Consider the following 23,668-nt stretch of genomic DNA (forward strand, 5'->3'; position numbering starts at 1 on the left):
CCATTCCCTGGGCTTCCGGAGTGGTGTTGTGCTTTGATGAGCTTCTGGGGGTCTCACTGTTTCAGTTTCTCGTGTTGGCTCAGGAAACAAAATGGAAATGTCTCCTCCAATCTGACGAGACAAAACTGGATTGGTAGATTCTTCATTTTGAGTAGACTTGGGATTTTCTTCACTTGTTCCCTTGTTGACAACTTCTTCACAATCTGAATCATTATCTATCACAGTACTGGGAATTAAATTAGAATCACAAAAAGTAACATGTATGGATTCCTCTATGGTCCTATGTTCTTTGAGATAAATCCTATAGGCCTTGCTAGTGGTGGAGTATCCAACAAACATCCCTTCATAGGGTTTTGGATCAAATTTACCAAGATTTTCTTTATTGTTAAGTACAAAGCATTTATATCCAAAAACATGAAAATACTTAAGATTGGGAGGGGTTCCTTGCCATAGCTCATAGGGGGTTTTCTTCATCCCTTTTCTAATAATTGTCCTATTCAAAATATAACACGCTGTATTTACAGCTTCAGCCCATAGAAATTTACGAATCTCATTCTCACAAAGCATGGCCCTAGTCATCTCTTGAAGGCTTATATTCCTTCTCTCAACCACCCCATTTTGTTGAGGGGTTCTAGGGCATGAAAAGTTATGAGCAATTCCAAAGTCATCACAGAATTTTTCAAAGTCTTGGTTTTCAAATTCTCTTCCGTGATCACTTCTCAATTGGGCAATTTTTAAATCTTTTTCATTCTGAATTTTCTTGCAAAGGATTGAGAAAGCATGAAAAGCATCATTTTTATGAGCAAGAAAAAGTACCCAACCAAATCTAGAGTAATCATCTACCACCACTAGACCATAGTGTCTACCTCCTAAACTTTGAGTTCTTGTTGGACCAAAAAGATCAATGTGTAACATCTCTAATGGCCTTTTGGTTGAGATTCCATCTTTTGGTTTAAAAGAGGATTTTACTTGTTTTCCCAATTGGCAAGCATCACAAGTAAAATCCTTATCAAATTTGATATTTGGAATTCCTCTAACCAGATTTTTCTTAACTAGCTTAGAAATTTGGTACATGCTAGCATGACCTAACTTTCTATGCCATAGCCATTTTTTAGATTCAATAGAAGTAAAACATGTTACATTTTATTCTTTCAAGTCCTCAAGAGTCAATCCATACACATTATCGCACCTTTTAGCTTCAAATAAAATATCCCCAGATTTTTCACAAACAACCAAACACACAAACTTTCTAAAAATAACTTCAAAACCTAGATCACACAATTGGCTTACACTAAGTAAATTATGTTTCAAACCATTTACAAGAAGAACATCATTTATACAAGATGAAAATATTTTACCAACTTTCCCAACAGCCACTATCTTTCCTTTAGCATCATCACCAAAAGTGACAAATCCTCCATCATATTCATCAAGCTTTATGAAGAAGGTTGTCTTTCCGGTCATATGCCTAGAGCATCCGCTGTCCATATACCACATATTCTCCTTCTGTTTGGATGCTAGGCATACCTACAAAACAAGCTCAAGTGACCTTAGGTATCCAAATTTTCTTGGATCCTTTCACGTTAAACCATCTCTTATGTCCTAAGCCATTATAATCAAAAACAACTTTGTAAACTTTATCACCAATCATCCTCTCACCAAAAAAACATTGAATGGGAAAGTGTCCATTTCGATTACATAATCTACAAAACCTTGGAGTTGCTGTTTTGTTAAAGCTTGTTAGGTTTTGAAATCTTGTATCATTTGAAGATGAAGCAATATTTTGAAAATGTGGTTTCTCAACAGATTTATAGAACCCCAAGCCAGCTTTATCATAAAGAGGTTTTTGACTAGCCAAGATTTGATTTAGATTTTCAGAACTTTGAGTGAACTTGGCTAAGTCTTCTTTAAGTCTTTTGACCTCTTTAAGCAACTCTTCATTTTCTTTAAAACAATTTACATATGCAACAACCGAATGGTCACTTTCACAGCTTCTAAGTTGGGCTTTTAACTGCTTATTTTCTTCAACAAGGTCACAAGCAGTTTCGGCCTCCCTTAGTTTTTCTTTGAGAAATCCATTTTCTGCTTTAAGAATGATGATTTGTTATTCAAGATCTTGATTATCCAGCAAAAAGCATCTTATTTTTTCAGAAAGATGATCTATCATAAGATGAAGAGATTCAGTGTTAGGGTTAGGAATGATTACCTGTTCAACATGGTCAGTCATAAGACATGGTTGAGACAAGGTTTCGGGTTCCTCATCGTTTTCTGAATCATTTTCCAGATCTTCCCATGATGCCATCAGACCCTTTTTCTTTCCTTTCTTTGGCCTTTCTTCCTTCTTCAACCTAGGGCAGTCAGACTTGAAGTGCCCCGTTTCCTTACAGTTGTAGCAAGTCACCTTGCTGAGATCTTTCCTTTGTTTTCTTGAACTGCCTCCTTTGCCTCTCTCCTTGAGCTTCACCATTTTCCTGAATTTTTTGGAAAACAACACAAATTCATTTTCAGAATCACTGGATTCATCATCCAGGGGGTTAGTCACAGATGTAAAAGCAATTCCTTTCTTTTTTGAATCTTTTTTCAAATATGTGTTTTTAAAAGCAAGAAGATTTCCTCTCAAGTCATCATATGTCATGGAATCAAGACCACTACTCCCAGAAATTATTAATGCTTTTGTTTCCCACTCTTTTGTGAGACATCTTAATACTCTTTTCACTAGCATAGATTCAGGATACTTAATTCCCATAGCATCCAAGCCGACAATGATGGTGTTGAAGCGCTCAAACAGTTCATCAATGGATTCTCCGTCCTTCATTGAAAACATTTCATACTCTCTGTTTAACATATCTATCCTGGTCTTTTTTACAATGGTGGTTCCTTCATGAGTAACTAGGAGTTTGTCCCAGATTTCCTTTGCTATTGTGCATCGTGATACACGTCGGTACTCCTCGAAGCTGATAGCACAGTTGAGCAAGTTGATAGCCTTGGCGTTGAGCTCCACCTTATTTCTATCTTCTTTGGTCCAGCTTGCTTCTGGTTTAAGAGAAATAACTCCTTCGGCACTTGTGATGGTTGGATATTGAGAACCCTCCAGGATGATCTTCCAAAGTCTGTAATCCACTGCTTGCACAAAGATCTTCATTCTCTCCTTCCAATAGGTGTAGTTTTTCCCATTGAAAAGAGGAGGTCTGTTGCTTGACTGTCCTTCGGTCAAGTTGTAGGACACCAGATTTGAGCCACTATTTTCGGCCATCTGGATCTTTTCTCCAAGCTGCAAAGCTTGATCTCTTTGAGACCAAGCTCTGATACCAATTGAAGGTTTTCAGTTGCTAAGAGAAGGGGGAGTTGAATCTTAGCCTCCTTTTTTCTCAATAATACTTGCTGGTCTTTGAAACAGCTTTTGGAGACTTTTTGCCTTTTTATCTCGTACCCAACCACGAGATTTTTTCTTTTGTCTCGTACCCAGCCACGAGACTTTTCTTTTTGTCTCGTCGATCAGCACGAGATATTTTCAATTTTATCTCCTGGGCAGCAGAAACAGAAATGGAGTAGAAGAGAAAGAGAATTACACCAAGATATATCCTGGTTCAGCTGCTAAGTGCAAGGCAGCCTACATCCAGTCTCCATCACAGCAATGATGGAATTTCACTATAATCATCTTTGATTACAAACACCAATTCTCCCTAGGAACTACCCTTCCTATCCGGGACAAGTCCAGAATCTAAACCCCAATCCTAAACTTGACTTGGTTACCGCCAAGCTTTCACTGCTAAGTGCTAACCCAACTTGCAAGGGAATTCTCACAGAATCATGAAACACAACACAGATGTACAAAGGACCTCTAAGGACATCTATGGCTTTTTCTGTTAATTTTTCACTCTCTGCCTTTTTTCGCTCTATGGCTTTTTCATTACAAACCTCACTGTTTGCCTTTTTTCCATGAGACTCAAGACATGACAAAATTAAACAGAAAAATTATAAAATAAAAATATTGAAGGAGAAGAACTTCTGTTAGCTTAGGTAGCTATGAGAACTCCGTGCCTTGCACTCTCACTCCTTGCCTCAAGCCCTGGCTGTTCACCCTTACTTATAGGGAGAAGCCTCCAAGGTTGAAACCAAACAAACCAAGCCAATCTTCTTCTTCTTCAACCAGAACCGGTTCGGCCAGAGAGAGAGAAGAGATAACTCATGCAAAACCCAACATGCAATTACCTCTAGTCCTTCTTTGATCACCAATCTTCATCAATCTGAGCCCTTCATCCTTGCCTTGCTCTCCAAGATGAACTTCTGACCCTTGATGCTTCATGATGATGATAGCTTCATCTGCTCCAATCTCTGCCTCCTTCATCACGTAGCCACTGTAGCTACCTCCTGTGGTGGTTGAGCAGAATCAGAGACAAGCCATCCCTCCAAGGATCTTTTTCTCTGACCGAAATCTTCTTCAACCATTTTTGGTATGGAAAAGTCAAGATCTCTTCATAAAATCTTACTACAAGTGTTGAGAATCTTAGCCACAGCATACTTTTAGTTTTCTTTTTCTTGCCATCATTGTGATGGTCTTGTTACTTGCATCTTCATCTCTTCAGTAGCTAGCTTTAGCTTCCATGCTTTCTCTGTTAAAATGACCGAAAAAAGAGAGGAGAGAGAACAAAGAAAAACTTGCAATGTAATGAAAGAAGAAAATGAAAATGAGTTAGGTTTACATTACCATGTCTAGCCTCTACTTCCTTTCTTCAGATTACTTGCTTCTACCATCTTCTTCTCTGACAGTGAGGTGACCGAAGGCAAGAAGAGAAATGAGAGAGAAGAAAGAAATGGCTTCCAAATGAAATAAAGAAAGGAATTAAAATCAATTATATTCAATTAAAAAACCCACTTCCCTTTCTTTTCTGCCTTGTAACATGTAGCTCACATTTAATTGCCATCAAATCATATTTGTATTTTCTCTCTCATGTTACCAAGGCAATTAAGGATATTTCATAAAAATTTGAATTCCAACTAAAGAGAGAAAGATGTGACTAAATAAAGCATGCAGATTTGCTTTCTCTTTATCAAATTTTTGGACCAAGCTTTAATGGTCTTGGGGCAACAATTGTTTTGGGCTTGTTCAACATAATTCTAGCCCAATTAACAAATTATTGCTTCAGCCATAACAACTTAAATATTTTTGCACTAGGCTGAAATTCTTCAACATATTGGGCTTGCTAATATTCGGCCCAATAGCAAAATCTGCATTGCAAAATTATTTAATTAACACATATGAGCTAAAATCAAATTAATAATTTTGCAATTAATCATATTAATAATGTTTAGTCATCACTAATTTAATTTAGTATTTTTCAAACTCATCATCTTGGTCATCCTCTTTCAGTTGTTCCTTTCTTGGCTTTCTACTGCCTTGAATTGAGGCATTCAGTGTCTTCCCACTTCTTAAATGAACAGCTTGGCACTCTTCTGTTATCTGTTTAGATAGCTGTTGTCTTGTCTGATTCAATTGTGCTTCCATATTCTTGTTGGCATTTTTAGTGTCTTGTAGCATCTCTTTAAATTCTGCTAACTATTTTGTTATAAGGAGTAATTGCTGATTGAATTCAACAACTTGTTCTGGAGGATTAAGTTCAGTGGATAGTGCTTTAGCCTCCTCTTGCATGGAGGACTCACTACTTAAGTACAGATGCTGATTTCAAGCAACTGTGTCAATGAGCTCTTGAGCCTCTTCAATTGTCTTTCTCATGTGTATAGATCCACCAGTTGAGTGGTCTAGAGACATCTGGGATTTTTTTTTGTAAGCCTGTAGTAGAAGATATCTAACTGTACCCATTCTGAAAACATTTCAGAAGGGCATTTCTTTAGCATCCCTCTGTACCTCTCCCAGACATTATAAAGAGATTCATTATCCTCTTGTTTAAAGCCTTGGATGTCCAGCCTTAGCTGTGTCATCCGTTTTGGAGGGAAATATTGATTCAGGAATTTGTCTGATAACTGTTTCCATGTTCTTATGCTTGATGTGGGTTGGTTATTTAACCACCTCTTAGCTTGATCTTTTATAGCAAATGAAAACAGTAATAATCTGTAGACATCCTGATCCACTTCTTTATCACGTACTGTGTTAGCAATTTGTAAGAACTGTACCAGAAACTCAGTGGGTTCTTCCTATGGAAGATCAGAATACTGGCAATTTTGCTACACCATGATGATGAGCTAAGGGTTTATTTCAAAACTGCTGGCTCTGATGGGGGGTATACAGATACTACTCCCATATGAAGCAGTAGTGGGGTTAGCATATGACCCAGAGTCCTTTTGGACTGTTCATTTCTACTTAGGTGCATGATGGAGAAAGGGAGATGATGTGGATTGCAAAGTAAAAAATAGAGTAAAATAAAATTAGAATATTTTTGTTTTTATTTTATTTATTTAATGCTAATTTGAAATAAAAAAATTAAAATAAAGTAAATGGGAAAAAATGGTATAAGTTTCGAAAATTAAAAGAAAAGAAATAAAAGAAATTAGAAAACCAAATTAATAAATTAAAAAGATTTGAAAAAGATATGATTCTAAAATTTTAAGACTTGAAACTTTCTTAACAAGAAAACACCAAACTTAAAATTTTTCAATCAAAATAATAAAATAGAACAAGTGATTCAAAAATTATGAATAAGAAAAGAAAAAGATTTTGAAAATTTTTATAAAGGATTTTCGAAAAATATAAAAAGAAAATTGAAAAAGATTTAAAAAGATAACTTTTAAAATTGAAATTTTAACTTAACTTACAAGAAACTACCAAATTTTAAAAATTTTGAATAAGTTAACCTAAGGAATTCGAAAATGATGAGTAAATAAAGGAAAAGATATTTTTTTTAATTTAATGAGGAAAGAGAAAAACAATAAAATGACACCAAACTTAGAATTTTTAGATCAAAACAAAGAAAACAAATAAGAAAACTTTGAATGTCAAGATGAACACCAAGAACAGATTTTGGAAATTTTTAAGAAAACAAAAACTCAAAGGACACCAAACTTAAAATTTTTTATACTTTGGACACTAATAATTTGAAAATGCACAAGAAAAACAAGGAAAGACACAAAACAATAAAGGCTAAAGATCAAACAAGGAAAATAAACAAGAACAGCTTGAAGATTAATGAAGAACACAATGCATATATTTTCGAAAATTAAAGAAATGCAATTGACACCAAACTTAAAGCATGAAACTAAACTCAAACAAAAAACTCAAGGGAAAATTAAAGATTAATAAAGAAAAATAAGATTTTTGAAAAGAAAATAAATGACTCAAATTTAGTGACTCTAAACCAAAAAGATAATTTTTTCCTAATCTAAGCAACAAAATAAACCGTCAGTTGTTCAAACTCGAACAATCCCCGGCAACAGCGCCAAAAACTTGGTGCACGAAATTGTGATCACACTTTTCACAACTCCGCACAACTAACCAGCAAGTGCACTGGGTCGTCCAAGTAATACCTTACGTGAGTAAGGGTCAATCCCACGGAGATTGTTGGCTTGAAGCAAGCTATGGTTATCTTGCAAATCTTAGTCAGGAGATTAATGATAAAAATGGTTTTGCTTAAGAAAAGTAAATAACATGAAATAAATGGTACTTTTGATTCAGTAATGGGGAAAAGGTTGAGGTTCTGGAGATGCTCTGTCGTTTGAATCTCTGCTTTCCTACTGTCTTCTTCTCCAAACACGCATGGCTTCCTTCAATGGCAAGCTGTATGATCCTCTCGGATGAAAAATACCAGGTACGATCTCTGCACGGCTAATCAACTGTCGGATTTCTCGTCTTGGATGAAAAATACCATGTACAGCTACCGCACGGCTAATCATCTGTCAGTTCCCGCTAGCGTCGAAATAGGACCCTTATCCTTTTGCACACTGTCACTGCGCCCAACATTCGTGAGTTTGAAGCTCGTTACAGTCATCCCTTCCCAGATCCTACTCGGAATACCACAGACAAGGTTTATACTTTTTGGATCCCAGGAATGCTGCCAATTGGTTCTAGCCTCTACCACGAAGGTTCTAATCTCACGGACTCGGTCCGTAGATCAGAGACCCAAGAGATACGCACTCAAGTTGTCGCCCAATGACTACGTTGAGCTCAGATAGAATGGGAGTGGTTGTCAGACACGCGTTCATAGAATTGAGAATAATGATGAGTGTCACGGATCATCATATTCTCTAGATTGAAGTACGAGTGAGTATCTTAGAATAGAATCAAGCGTGATTGAATAGAAAACAGTAGTAATTGCATTAATCTATTGAAACACAGCAGAGCTCCTCACCCCCACCTATGGGGTTTAGAGACTCATGCCGAAGGAGATACAATATGAAATGTAAAAATTGTCATGAGTTCCAAAATGAATCTCTAAAAGTAATTTTTATACTAAACTAGTAACTTAGGTTTACAGAAAATGAGTAACTAAGTGCAGATAGTGCAGAAATCCACTTTCAGGGTCCACTTGGTGTGTGCTTGGGCTGAGCATTGAAGATTTCACGTGAATAGGCCATTCTTGGAGTTAAATGCTAGCTTTGGTGCCAGTTTGGGCGTTTAACTCCAGTTTTTGTGCTAGTTCTGGCGTTTTACTCCAAAAAGGGTTTCTGGCTGGCGTTTAACGCCAGTTTGGGCCATCAAATCTCGGGCAAAGTATGGACTATTATATATTGCTGGAAAGCCCAAGATGTCTACTTTCCAACGTAATTGAGAGCTCACCAATTGGCTTATGTAGCTCCAGAAAATCCATTTCGAGTGCAGGAGGGTCAGAATCCAACAGCATCTGCAGTCCTTTCTCAGCCTCTGAATTAGATTTTTGTTCAGGTCCCTCAATTTCAGCTAGAAAATACCTAAAATTACAAAAAAACACACAAACTCATAGTAAAGTCTAGAAATGTGATTTTTTCATAAAAGCTAATAAAAATATAATAAAAAGTAACTAAAACATGCTAAAAACTACCTAAAAATAATGCCAAAAAGGGTATACATTATCCGCTCATTACCCCTTTCTATGTTTATCTTCATTGCTATTGTTGATTTCTTATTTGTGTTAGTTATGGTTTTCATTAATTCTTTCCATTTGTGATGTCTACTTTTATTGCACTCTAGGTGTTTGTTAAAATGTTTCCACTAGTTTTAGAGTAGTTTTCTTTACTATTGACCTAGGCTAAGAGAATTGAGTGACCTTGAGTCATTAGGTCTCATTGAATTGGTGATTTGAGAACCCTATGTGGTCAATTTGATAACCATTAACACTAACCCACTACTAAGACAATTAGTAGCTTGGTTAGGACTTTTGGATTGATGTTGATCAAGCCTATTTAACGTACTTCAATCGTTGAGGTAGACATTGTACATACTTCAAGCATAAAAGTAGACTAAATGGGTTGGTCCCTCATAATTATCAATACATGGTTTGTAGACAATGATGTATGATCTTAATTCTTATGCCTAGCCAAGAGTTCTTTCCTTTCCTTTATTAGTCATTTGTTTATTTACTTTCTTGTTATTTACTTTTCTCATCGAATCATCAAATCAAACCCCCTTGCCCCGTCATAGCCAATAATTGATCACTTCATTGCAATTTCTTGTGAGACGACCTGAGTTTTGAATACTTCGGTTAATTTTCATTGGGGTTTGAACTTATGACAACCTATATTAAAACTTTGATTGAGCATTAAGGGGTCCCACGAGGTTGATTCCCCAGATTCTGAAAAGACGATCTGTCGTTATCAGGATGAGCTGATGAGGGGCTGCTTGGTGAAGGACATCGTGAACTTGGCACTGTTTGTAGTTTTTGACTAGCTGGAGGGCGTCTCTGATGATGGTGGGCTAGAAGTACTCAATTCCTATAACCTTTTGAGCTAGGGTTTTGCCCCTGACATGATGGCCATAACATTCTTCGTGAATTTCATGAAGTATGCAGTTCGTTTCGCCGGGTTCTATACACTTGAAGAGTGGTTGGGATAGCCCTCGTTTGTACAACTGTCCCGCTATTGTGGTGTATTTTACGACTTCCCATTTTATATGTTTTGCCTTCTTTGAGTCCTCGAGTAGGTCCCCGTTGGCGAGGTACCTGAGGATCGGGAAGGTCTAATCATGTTGATTCGACATGGCTAGATTTGTCGAGGTCGTGACCGCGACAGATGGTGTCTTGATGACTTCCTAGATTAGTTATCAGTTTCCCGGACCGATTTAGTGCTTGCTAGTTTGGAGAGCAAATCGACTCTTGCATTCCTTTCCTTGGGAATGTGTTGGATGTTCACTCCGTCAAATTTGGTGGTTAGTTCCCTGACTTTTGATAAGTACTATCATAGTAGGGGATCCCGTCAGTTCATGTTTATTTACAAATTTCCAATATCTTCACGCCGACTTCTCTAGCCAGTGTTAATCCAACTAAGAGGGCTTCGTATTCTGCCTAATTGTCAAAAATTCGTATCGAATTTACTGGTTGATAGTAACCCATTGTCGTTCTCCATATATTATTCCCGTTTCGCCGGAGCTATTGTTTGATAAGCCGTTGACATGGAGTTTCCATCGCTCCGTGGTTTTGCTTCCCAGAGTCATCTTGGCAATGAAATCCATCACGGTCTGAGCCCTGATCGTGTTTCTGGGCTCAAATCAGACTTCGTACTAGGATAGCCCAATCGACCGAGAGAGCATCCGTCCTGCTAGGTTTGGTTTCTGAAGTACTTGTCTGATGGCCTGGTCTGTTCGGACCACAATAGAGTGGCTCTGAAAGTACTGTCGAAGTCGTCGGGACGCCGTGAGTAGTATGTAGACGAGATTTTCAAGTCTGTAGTAATGCATCTCAGCATTCTAGGGAACCTTACTTATGAAGTATATCGGTCCTTGTGTTTTTTGTGTGCCTTCTCGGATTAGCGCCGCTGCTAGTGCTTCCTCAGTTATGGATAAGTAAAGGTACAATGTTTCTCCCGCTCTGGGTTTGGAGAGTGTGGGAGGTTCTGCTAACACTTTTTGAAGTGTTGGAAGGTCTCTTTACATTCAGGTTCCCATTTGAAACTTATACCCTTTTTCATGAGCTTGAAGAAGGGAATAGCCTTATGAGCTGAAGCTCCAAGGAAGTGTGAGAGGGGACCAAGTCGACGAGTCAGCCTTTGGATGTCCTTGAGATTTACAGGGCTGCTCATCTCAAGGATAGCTCTGCATTTTTTTTAGATTTGCCTTTACTCCTCGTTGCATGATCATGAAGCCTAGGAATTTTCTGGCCTCCATTCCAAATGCGCATTTCGTCGGATTGAGGCACATCCGCTGCTTCCTCAGGGTGCCCAATATGAGTTTGAGACCGTTGTCAAGCTCGTCGCCTATTTTTCTTTTGGCTAGTGTATTGTCAATATAAAACTCCAGTTTAGTCCCTAAGAGGTCTTTGAAGATCTTCGTGACGAGCCTCTGGTAGGTGGCCCCAGCATTTTTTAACCCGAAAGGCATGACTATGTAGCAGTATGTGCCTTCAGGGGTTACGGACGCTGTTTTGTCCTCATCTGGCCTATGCATTGGTATCTGGTTGTACCCCGAGTACACGTCCATGAAGCTGAGGTACTGGTGTCACGAAGCGGCATCCACCAGTTCGTCGATGTTTGGTAGGGGGAAGGCATCCTTTGGACAGGCCTTGTTCAAATCCATGTAGTCGATGCATATTCACCATTTATTGTTTACATTTTTCACCAATATGACGCTGGCTAACCAAGTCGTATAAGGTAGTTCCCGGATAAAGTTTGCTTCGAGTAAGCTTTTAACTTGTTTCTTGACTTCAACTGTTCGGTCCGCAGACACCTTCCTTCTCCTCTAAGCCACCGGCTTGGCTTTAGGGTCTACGGCTAGCCGGTGAGACATCAGTTCCGAGTCTATTCTTGGCAAGTTGGTAGGAGTGAAGGTGAAAAGATCTCTGGTTTCCTTTAGGAGTCCTATGAGTTTGCCTTTAAGGTTAAAAGATAGGTTTTTGTTGATGAATGTGAACTCATCCTGGGTTTGCCCTATTTGTAGTTTTTCCACTTCTCCTTCTGGCTTTGGTCTGGGTTGATCATCTTGTCATGCATCCAGGTCGGCTAGGAAGATTTCTGCCACGTCTTGGGACTACTTCTAGAGGGCTAGACTGTTGTTGTTGCACTCCACAGTGACTTCTTGGTCACCATGTATTGTTCCTACGGTCCCGTCATCTACTTGGAACTTCGCGATTAGGAACTTGGTAAATATGGTGGAGGAAAGGTCATTGATTGACATTCTTCCCAGGATGATGTTGTAGGCCGTGGAGTCCTTTAGAGCCACAAACTCAGACAATACAGTTTTCTTTTGGCTTCCATTCGAATGGTGACTGGTAGTACCATAGAACCATCCAGCTTGAGAAAGTAGTCTCTGAGTCCAGTTACTCCATTTCGGTGACTTTGTAGGTTTTTATTTCAGAATCCTAGCTTGTCGAAGCCTCCTCTGAAGAGGATGTTGGAATCGGCTCCGGTCTCCACCAGTATACGTTTTACTAAACCGGTTCCGACCCTGCCCAAGATGACAAATAGGGCATCTTCCTCCGAGGTGCCATTTTGGCAATTGTTAGGGGATAATGTTATCGTTGTTGGAAGGGAAGAGGTTCTCTTTTGGTCTTTTACGGCTAGCTCTCGGAAGTCCTTTTTTAATGCCGATTTGGATTTTTCAGGCACATCTTTCCCGGTGACAACATTTACTATGATCATTAGGTCGATTTTCGGGCTCTCCTGGTGTGCTTGTCTCAGGGTTCTGGGATTTCATCCTTCCCGCTCTAGCGATCTTTTCCTTTTGACCTTCCTGGGCTCTAGAATAATGTTGGTGAACTCAAGGAGTTCACCGTCTTAGATGGCTTGTTCGAGAGCATCTTTGAGGTCAAAGCAGTCTTGAGTCTTATGTCTGTATCCTCTGTGATACTTGCAGTACAGGATTTTGTTACTGCCTATTTGTTCTTTCAATTATCTGGCCTTCGAGAGAATGCCTCACTCTGCTATCTGGTGGTAGATCTTAGTGATTAGGGCCGGTAGAGGGGTATAGTTCATGAACTTCCCCACTCCGAATGACCGGGTCGGGGTGGTGGATTTGATTTTGGAGTTTCTTTGGGTGGCGGGTTATTTTGAGGTGTCGTGCTGCCGTGGTGCTGCTTATTGGCTGCCGTGACTTGGTTTACCTCTTCATTGTTTATGCACTCCCTTGCGACATTCTGGATTCATGCATGGTCCAGACCGGTTTCGTTGTGAGGTACTTCCGGAAGTCTTCATTCATCGGCCCATTTGTCAGGCACAAACTGGCCACGGAGTCTGTGAGCCTGTCGACCATCAGGCACTCATCGTTAAAATTATCCAGGTACTTCCTCGTGGGTTCGTCTGGTCATTGTGTGATTCCAAGCAGGCTGATCGGGTGCTTCGCTTTTACGATCCTGGTGGTAAACTATGCCATGAATTGTGCCATTTAATTATTTTTATTATTTTATGTAAAGAGAATTTTGTTTGTTAAGGTCTAAAAAATAATATTAAAATTACTACTATCAAAAAATATTTTAAATTTAATATTATGAAGAAAAAATTAAGAAAAATTATATAAGGACTAATTTGATTAATTTTTAAAATTTTAGGAATGAAAATGACTTACGTTTGGACTTTCAGGGACTATTTTGATTATAAATAACTTTTTTACATGTTAAGTGACAGGTGGCGCGTTAGGTGTCACTGACCTGACACATCAACCAATCATCTTGTGACACGTGACATTAACCTACCACGTCATCATCTAACTAACGGAAGGATGAATTTGACTTACATTTTATCTTTTAAGAACTAATATGACTAAAAAAGTTATTTGAGGACTAATTCAAAAAATAAGTGTTCTTTCAAGAACGAATTTGACTATAAACCCTTAAAATATTTATTGAAAAGTTTTTATTTAATTCTTATATTTTATATTCTATTCAGAAAATTGTAAATATAAGAAATAAAACAATAAACTAAAATTTGTTATTTTATGGATTTCAATAATTTTTTATATTATTTATGCGAATAAATTCTCTTAATTTTATGTTTCACATGATAAAATCAAATGTAATACCATATAACCTTTTTACTTCCTTTTTCTTAACATGTTTTATCTTTGAGCTTACTTAGAAATTATATAACAAAAAATCAGACAAGTGAGACGATTAAATAAGAAATAAAATTGGGATGATGTATTCTTGATCACTTACTATAGACGATAATTGTATTGGTTCTTACATCTATCATTTTTAACTTTTTATTGTAATTCAATAAATCACCCTTCCTATATTCACTCCTGGAATCACTGAATGTGGGCTGTTGAGAAAGCACATGCTGCATGATCTAATAAAGCATGGAACCCTTTTTTTTTTTGGTAGATATTCGGGGAAAGCATGGAACCTTTACAATAGTTTTGTGGGAAGGTGCCTTGTCCTTTTAACTAAACTTTTTGTTAGGTTTAGCTTATTTTTTTCAGTATGCCCAATCTTATTTTACTTAGATATTTAGTCTATATATAAGTCTTAAATTAATACCAAAAAAAATAAAGTCTTGAAAGTGAAGACAAAAAAAGTCTCTTAAAATTAGAAAATTCTACTAGTAAAAATTGTACTTTAACATGTACCAAGTATGATTAACAAACACCAATTTCCCCACCCCCTCGCTTGCCCTTTTTTTAAGAAAAACAATTTATATACATAATTTAAAAAGGTAATGTACATGAACCTAAAGTATTTTTTTGTTAATAAAAATATCTTTAAATTAAAATACTAATAATGCATGATGGATTAGTGACAAGTAGTGTTTTGATTGTCTACTAAGATTTTGAATTCAAGTGGCTAAGTTGATTTAGAGTGCATTTATTTATACACTTTTAAAGTATAAAGAAATTTTACCACCTAATAAATATATAATTGGATAAGTTCTAAAAAGTTAATTTAATCAGAGACTAATTTATTTAAGATTTTTCCAATAAAAACCTGAAAATTATTATTTTATAAAATTTACAAAAAAATATGAAAGGTGATTTTTCAATATAAAATACATCTATTCTTTGTTAAAAAAATTAAATAACCGCATACGTACTACTCTAGTAGTTCTTGTAATTAATGGATTCGAATTCCGTATGAGTAATTCTATTGAAACCACACAAAAGAAGAAAAAAAATTCAAGCAAAATGGTTTAATGAATACAATTCATACTATGACAATGCTAACATATACCAAGTTAAATTTTCTCTAAAGATAACATATCCTACGGCTTCACATAATTTAATATGAACAAAATTTATTAGATCTGTACCGTTGGATTATCTTAGACCACCATGTACTACAACAAATTTGGTAGATAGTGGCAGTGTTTTTGCGGTGGTTAAAGAAAATTGCCGCAAACTGAATAATGCCATACCACTGTAAAATTGACATATTGTGGCGGTTAATGCAGCGAAAAAATAGTAGCTACATTATGTTTTACTATTAGCAGCGATTTTCTTATAACTGCCACAAAATGAGTTTAAATCTTAACATACATATTTGGATGTTGTCTCTTTTTAAAAAATCAATAGGATATAATATACTTAATTTTTACCACTTTCTCCAATGTTGTAATAAATAAATTGAGTTAGTTCGTATTTAATTTTCAATATATTTTAAAAACTTATTTTGAGAAATACATTTGAATCACTCTTACTTAAACCGTGACACTATTTTTGGGTTTGTTTTACCTAAAAAAATTAATCAATTAAAAAAATATATTTGTTCAATCATGTGAAAAAATTTACTAATTAGATTTTCTTGTTTACTATAAGATCTTTTAAGTTTGCATTCAAACATAAATCTAAAAAAAAATAAGTCAACGTCTGAATTAATAAAATTAAAACAAAGTTCAATCGAGCATAAATTAAATTTAAGCTTCATCGAAGTTATACTTACTAAACTTAAATTAAGAAATTCTTAAAGTAGACAAATATATAATACTGCGACCTAAACCATTAAATTAAGGGAATCAACCTAAGTCTTGAAATAAAAGGTCAAAATTTCTCTTCAACATTGTATTGACCTGGCCAATAATACTCTATCAAGAATCTATTGGCTTCACGTGATAGAGGATCTGATAAGTCATCTCTAAACCATGATTTTTGTTCAGATTGAAGCCCCTATTTGTAGCATGTACATCATCTTGTTTTTGTTGGTCATCTAAAGTTTCATTGTCTTTTTGCGGAACCTTATCGAGATCAAACTACATGGAGATGTTAATTCCAACGGAGGAGATATAAACTAAATTGTCTTATGAATCAATCTCTACTCCATTTAGAGGGTCATTAACTATTTCACTTGAATCTTCAGCTAATACTGAAAATATCAACATGCATATAACAATCTAAGTCTACTCAGAAGAAACTGAGAACTCCCAAGTCATTAGATAGTAATTTAGAAAAAAAAAGGTAAATATGCTAAGACAATTTTAAAACTAAACAAAAACAAATAACAATTACCATCTCCCTTATTGGGAGTTTGGACAAATTTCTTAAAACGAAGCTTTGTAATGTGCAATTCTATAATCTTCATTTTCTCTTGTGATACAATATCCAACTCAATAATATACTTGTTTGTAAAGCGCGTCTACATAATACAAAATATAGTTCATGGTCTTTTTTGTAAAACACACTATTTCTTTACGAGGAACTTTCTATATTAGATATTTATTTTTTTTACCTTCAATTCAGCAAATATATCTTCATAGCTCTTCCTAGATGCACATGTCACAAAAATATACCTAAATTTCTTCTCGTACATTGATCCCTATTCATGAAGTACTTACAAATTTGAATTTAACGTAACAAATATTATTGCAGAAAATTTGTTAGCATATATCAACTTAAAATATATATTATTCAAATATAGTTTAACACAAGTTTAAGGGTATGACTAAGGATCAAACCTGCACGGTAGATTCGTTCGCTATTTTCAAGTATTAGTTGAAACAAGAGTGTCCTGATATAGCCTCCAATCAAACACCTAACATTCACTTTATGAAACCATATGTCTCTAGCAATAGAAATTTCATGTTCCAATGAAGAGAATGGAGAGACTATAGCCATTTATTTAGTGAATGTTATTCTTGCACAACATGATGAAAAGTCCTTCATTTTCATTTGCCCTGTTACACCATCATTTTATGTACAATAATATTTATTGGTCATAACAATATTAAAATTGATAATAATTATTAGAGATCATGATTATCATAGCAATGAAATTAAGAACAACAACAATAATAACAAAATTAATACTTCATTGTAAACTAACTTTTTTTTAGAAAAAAACATATAAAGAAATGGGAAACTGCTTTTATTCATTAAAACTAACAAATCAGTAAATACTTAATTGAAATATGAAAATATAGATCGTAATATAACCAGCAAACTACATATACCATTAAGATTATTAAACTTATTAATCATACAAAGATCTTTTTTAAATTACGTTGACTTTTTTTCTATTTCCATTTTGCAACATCATCGATATTTTCAGAAGCCACTACAAAAAAGACGCTAAATTGCAGGGGTTTTTTTCGGTTTTGCGAGGGTTTTTGACCCTGCAAAAAGTGTTATGTCAGTTCAGAAAATTGACGCAGTTATGTGTCCTGCTATTTGATTGCGGGAGTTTTTTAAGAAACCACTGTTATCTAGTATATATTGCGACGGTTTTTGACCCCCGCAATTTGGTAAGCCAGAATTTAAAAAAAAAATTGCAGGAGTTTGAAACCCCACAAAAAAATGTGACCCAATATTAAAAAAAAGAAGCCAGAACAGATTCGAACATTCATAATACCAAACAAGCTAATTAAATACATCTATTTTAAAACAATCTTCTGCTATGCCATTCTCACAAAATTAGTCATAAAGTTTACATTGAGATCAAAGGATTGATGAAAAAATGAAACCAATTTAATCAAATATAGTATAGCATTGCCAATTTGGTTGTTACTAGTAGTTCCTGCACAAAAAGAAATATACAAATGGGCATTAATATCCTTGGCGAAAAATTTAACAATTAATTAAAATTATGAACATGATGTCCTGTGAAGTTAACAATTTAAATTAGCATTGAACCATGAAGACACTTTTAAATAAGAAATATGGCTATATACCGCCTTTCTAAAACATTGTCCTATGAAGTTGGTTTTGTACCATCAATGAGTAAAAGATGGTGAAATTCACTTATAAACATGCAGATTATATAATTGAATTATAAGTTGAGGTTGTGCCACAAAAATATCACAAACAATTTAAACCTAAAATGGTGATTCTAGGAAATTGCAAGATCAGAAATAAAACATCTAACTTGCATTAGCCAGGAATTTCTATAATTTTAAGTTCTTTCACAACCATGTTTTTCTTCAAGTTAGTATCATTTGATTTCTACAAAATACTAGTCACAAGTGACAAGTGCATGGATTTCCATGAAATAGTTTCAAGTTCATATCGCGCTATTTGCACATATGACAAGTCTATAGCAACCATGCCATGAACTACTTTCCACCTAGTTCACACAATTGAATAGAGTTGTTCCACCATAGCTTGCATTTGTTGAATCAATACCTTTGATGTCAATATTATGACTCTCCTAATTGTTACACGAGTTAATATAAGATACAGGAATCACATAAGCACATATAGATATATTTCCTTCCTTTTTATCCTTTTGAATTTTGGTTCATCTATATTTCAGAAAACAATAATTGGGACAAAAGTGGCAAAGGATAGGGCCATAGGGAGTGCTGCTACAAGCTTCTATGTTTGTAAAAATCAACATAAGTTAATATTTAAATATTATAAGAAGAAAGGTCTACAATCTTTTAAAGTGAGTCCCCATTAGTATGCTGTTTGTTTCCTATGGTCGACACTCAAACCCAAAATAGAGAATAGGATAGAGATACCTCAAAGAGTTGCATAAGGAAGGTTCATAATGGATTTGCTTTTATCACTGACAGTTTCACTACCAACTTCCATGCATCCAATTTGTTTCGTATCAATCTTATACTTTTGAAGAAGCGAGGATACAGTTGTCAAGCTGCAGTTCAACAGCCCAAAAGAAAAGCAATAAGAATAACATTAGAAAATAAAATAAAATCACTGTAAGTCAACTATCAAGTAGCATTGGCCGGTTCACAAAGTAGCATTGGTCAACTATCAAAGCTGAAACAAGCAACACCCCCTTTGATGTACAAATACTTAACTTTCACCTCATCTATGTTTATGTATATCAAATATTATCACCCTAAACATGTTAAATTTGTGATTGATTTCTTTTAATCGAATTCTCTTAATTATGTATTATTCATATTTATGCAACACAAACACCTCAATATATATAAAAGAAATTCCTAGTTAATAAAATTTATTTGCTTCTTAGAATCTCATTACAACGTATTATGCTCTAACCAAACTATTAAAGAAATTTAAGACAAATAATAAATAGGATTGATATATAGGATATGAAAATGAAAAATTGGTAAGTGACCTCATAGAGATAACATCTTCAACCTCAGGACAGAATTCCAAGCAATCTTGTCCAAGTCCAATAGTGTATTTCCCTTTGCTGGCCCAATTGTGAGCCTCCAAAGCTTCCTGCATCAGAATCAGTCAACAACCCACAAATAAAAACCGTTAAAAATTGGAACTTTATCTTGAAATATCAAGGATTGCCACATTCTTTGGATCCGAAGAAGCCATGGAAATTAATTTAAAAATAAATACCAGCAAGTAATTAGCAGAAGCAGAATGGAACAGAGCAGAACACAATTACGTCTTGAATCGACACATCAATGTGCTTGAATAGACAGAGTTGATCTTCGAAGGGCAAAGAGCCAAAAAGTGAAAGCCCTAGGCGGCTAGGGTTTGGCTTATAGAAACTCATAATAAACCCATCAGAATAAACTCAAAAATAGAAAAACATCATAATAAACCAAGAATTGAAAGCCAAAAACCAAAATCATAAATCAAGAACCCAAAATAAATGTTATTACATGAAGTATCTCCATCTGAAACTAAGATCTATTGATCAGAGACAGAAACTGACGAGGAGGAGGCGATAAGGACGCAAAAGACCAACAAGGAAGAGATGACAGGACGCGACGGGCCGGCAAGGAAGAGGCAACGAGACTGGAGTCGGGGATGTCAAGGCTGGAGGTTGAGGGTAGAGGCTAGAAAAACTGACAAAGAGCTGAGACTAGGTCAACGAGGATGGGGATTGAGACCAAGGATAGATGGTGACCTGAGAAGAAGAGAGGGAGAATAGAACTGGGGAAAGTGATGAGAACGGTTTTACAGTTTTGCGGGAATGAGAATTGGATTTGCGGGATGTAAAAAATAAAAAAAGAAAGAGAAAGAGTGAAATTGGTGAAGAGTTTTAAAGTAATAAGATTTTAATTTTGGGAGTTTTGTAACTCCTTTTATTTGAGATTAAAATTTGTTGTAAATTAGGAACCAAAAGCACAGAAGAAAAAATCTGGTTTTCTTATCTAATTTGAGGGAGTTTTTTAAAACCTCTATTATAAAACTCCTATAAAACTATGTTTTTTTTGTAGTGAGCATTGTCTCTGGGTTCTTCTATAGCATCATCCCTTATTAACTGTAATTCTCCAATATCACCTGCCGCTAACATGTTCAACCCTAGCTATGAAAAAAAAAACCAACTTTAGCTTTTTTTATTCTCTTCTCCTATGTCATACAAGTCTCGTGGTTTCACATGAATCACCACAGTCCATTCTTTAAATACTTCACCATCTACATAGTATACAAGATGAGCCTCTGATGCCAATATGTACGGTTCATGGTCTTCTCAATCACCGGTGTGTATTCTTGACCAACGTTGGAAATAAATGTTCCATCAGAATGTGACAATCATAACTTTTCAATCCAGATAACTTACGCTATCGCAAGTCAACACAATGCGTAATATTGCTGGGGTAACCATCTGGAAAGATAACTTTTTTTAGAGTCTTTAGAAATATATCCTTCTATGAACTTGACATGGTAAATATGATAGAAGGATATTCTCCATCTGCAAGTAAATCATAAAATCCCTCGCTGCGCGACTTGGCCCATTATATAAATTCAAAAATTTTTGTTCATCATCGTCAACATGTTCATCTATTGTGGTGTTATCACTCCCGTGTTGCATTGAGAAATCGAATGCCTCATTTACCATTTGGGTCATTGGATTTAGTTGGAATATTGGATTCTCAATTATACCCTTGAACCTTGTGCGCTCGTCACAAGGTTTCTCACCATGACGAATCTAGATAGTGTATCCATGGGGAAAAGGCCTTATGAATAGGTGGTCAAACGCATCTTCTCTTGTTTGCATAAGTTAGAACCCATACTTTGGACATGGATATTTTATCATGCCATCTGACGATGCATTAGCAAATGCAAAGTCTAAGAAATTGTTCAATCCTTGCTTATATTCTGCACTATCTCGTGCCTCTAAAATTCAGCTCTTATCCATATCTAATATAAAGTAAAAATATTTTATAGCAATTAACAATTACATACCAATTATTCTGCACTACCTCCTTCCAATTTCATTGCTCCTCCCTACTGTATGCTCCACCGTGTCTGCATTTTGCTGATTGCATTGCATTTCTGCTCTACTGCAGGCTCTGCTAGTGATTCTCCTCCACTGCAGGCTGAAGTTGTATCTTTTATCTCTGTTTGTTCAAAGGTTGTGCTCGTGTGATGAGCGGATAATTTATACGCTTTTGGCATTATTTTTACTTAGTTTTTAGTATGATTTAGTTGGTTTTTAGTATATTTTTATTAGTTTTTAATTAAAAATCACATTTCTGGGCTTTACTATGAGTTTGTGTGTTTTTTTGTGATTTCAGGTATTTTCTGGCTGAAATTGAGGGAGCTGAGCAAAAATCTGATTCAGGCTGAAAAAGGACTGCTGATGCTGTTGGATTCTGACCTCCCTACATGCAAAGTGGATTTTCTGGAGCTACAGAACTCCAAATGGCGCGCTCTCAATTGCGTTGGAAAGTAGACACCCAGGGCTTTCCAGCAATATATAATAGTCCATATTTTGCTCAAGGATAGACGATGTAAACTGGCGTTCAACACCAGTTTCATGTTGCAGTCTGGCGTCTAGCGCCAGAAACAAGTTACAAGTTGGAGTTCAACGCCAGAAACAGGTTACAACCTGGCGTTGAACGCCCAAAACAGTCCAAGCACGTGAGAAGCTTTAGTCTCAGCCCCAGCACACACCAAGTGGGCCCCATAAGTGGATTTCTGCACTATCTATCATAGTTTACTCATTTTCTGTAAACCTAGGTTACTAGTTTAGTCTTTAAATAACTTTTAGAGATTTATTTTGAATCTCATAATATTTTAGATCTGAAATTTGTACCTTTTGGCAGCATGAGTCTCTAAACTCCATTGTTGGGGGTGAGGAGCTCTGCAGAGTCTTGATGAATTAATGCAATTATCTCTGTTTTCCATTCAAACACGCTTGTTTCTATCTAAGATGTTTATTCGAGCTTCACTATGAAGAAGGTGATGATCCGTGACACTCATCACCTTCCTCAATCCATGAACGTGTGCCTGACAACCACCTCCATTCTACATCAGTACTGTTTTCCTGACTAAGAGTTACAAGGTAACCATAGATTGCTTCAAGCCAACAATCTCCGTGGGATCGACCCTTACTCACGTAAGGTATTACTTGGACGACCCAGTGCACTTGCTGGTTAGTGGTACGAGTTGTAAAAAGTGTGATTTACAATTCGTGCACCAAGTTTTTGGCGCCGTTGCGGGGGATTGTTCGTATTTGAACAACTGACGGTTTATTTTGTTGCTTAGATTAGGAAAAATTTTTCTTTTTGGTTTAGAGTCTCTGATTATTGTTTTTGGTTAAAATTTTAGAATCCTTATTTTATCTTTCAAAAAAAAAAATTTCGAAAATTATTTTTATATTTATTGACTTTTTCTTGTTTGATCTCTGGTTTTTCTTGTTTTATGATTTTTCTTGTTTTCCTGTGCCTTTTCAAAACATTAGTTTTCAAAAAAAAATATTTCTTTCATTCTTAGTTATTTAAAATAATACTTCTTCAAAACAAGTGTTACATTTACTGCCCAATTGGCTAGAGCGTTGGTCTAAGTTCGTGGCAATTTGGTATACTCTTTTCAAAATCTTCTTTTTTTTAAAAAATAATTTCTCTATTAAATTTTGTGCCAAACTTTAAGTTTGGTGTTTTCTTGTTGATTTCCCTTTGGTTTTCGAAAATTTTAGTTTGGTTTTCTAAAAATTTTAAGTTTGGTGTTCTTTCTTCATGTTCTTGTGAGTCTTCAAAGTGTTCTTGAGTTTTCCTTGTGTCTTGATCTTAAAATTTTTAAGTTTGGTGTTCCTTGGTGTTTTTCCTCCAAAATTTTCAAAAACAAGGAGCATTAGATCTAAAAATTTTAAATCTTGTGCTATCTTATTGTTTTTCTCTCTCCTCTTTAAATTCAAAAATATCTTTTCTCTCTATTTTAAAGCAAATTTTTGAAATTTACCTTTAAAATTCAGATTTTTATTTCAAAATTTAAAATCTTTTTCAAAAATCATCATATCCTTTTCAAAACTTCCTAACCACTTTCTCTCTCCTCATT

General features: G+C 35.6%; 1 protein-coding gene across 3 annotated transcripts; it reads right to left on the minus strand.

The window, feature by feature from the left end:
* Positions 17,815–20,414, minus strand: LOC107619732 (hydroxymethylglutaryl-CoA synthase-like). 3 transcript variants are annotated; one of them, XR_001615766.2, is made up of 5 exons: positions 20,044–20,410; positions 19,775–19,919; positions 19,539–19,645; positions 18,955–19,088; positions 17,815–18,011 (listed from the first exon to the last, which is right to left on the minus strand). XR_001615766.2 is itself a non-coding variant. In XM_021111438.1 (4 exons), the coding sequence occupies exons 1-3, from the start codon at positions 20,056–20,058 to the stop codon at positions 18,956–18,958; spliced, it is 255 nt and encodes an 84-aa protein (XP_020967097.1). In that variant the 5' UTR covers positions 20,059–20,414; the 3' UTR covers positions 17,815–18,011; position 18,955. The 3 variants fall into 3 exon arrangements, 1 of the variants encoding a protein (XP_020967097.1); XR_001615765.2 differs by having other exon boundaries at positions 19,775–20,407; XM_021111438.1 differs by lacking the exon at positions 19,775–19,919 and having other exon boundaries at positions 20,044–20,414.

The sequence above is a fragment of the Arachis ipaensis genome, chromosome B09 (assembly GCF_000816755.2).
Source record: "Arachis ipaensis cultivar K30076 chromosome B09, Araip1.1, whole genome shotgun sequence".
NCBI lineage: Eukaryota > Viridiplantae > Streptophyta > Magnoliopsida > Fabales > Fabaceae > Arachis > Arachis ipaensis.

Coding starts and splice junctions, on each gene's coding strand:
- LOC107619732 (XM_021111438.1), bottom strand. Junction 19,089..19,538: donor GAAGATGTTATCTCTATGAG/GTCACTTACCAA, acceptor GTTGAACTGCAG/CTTGACAACTGTATCCTCGC.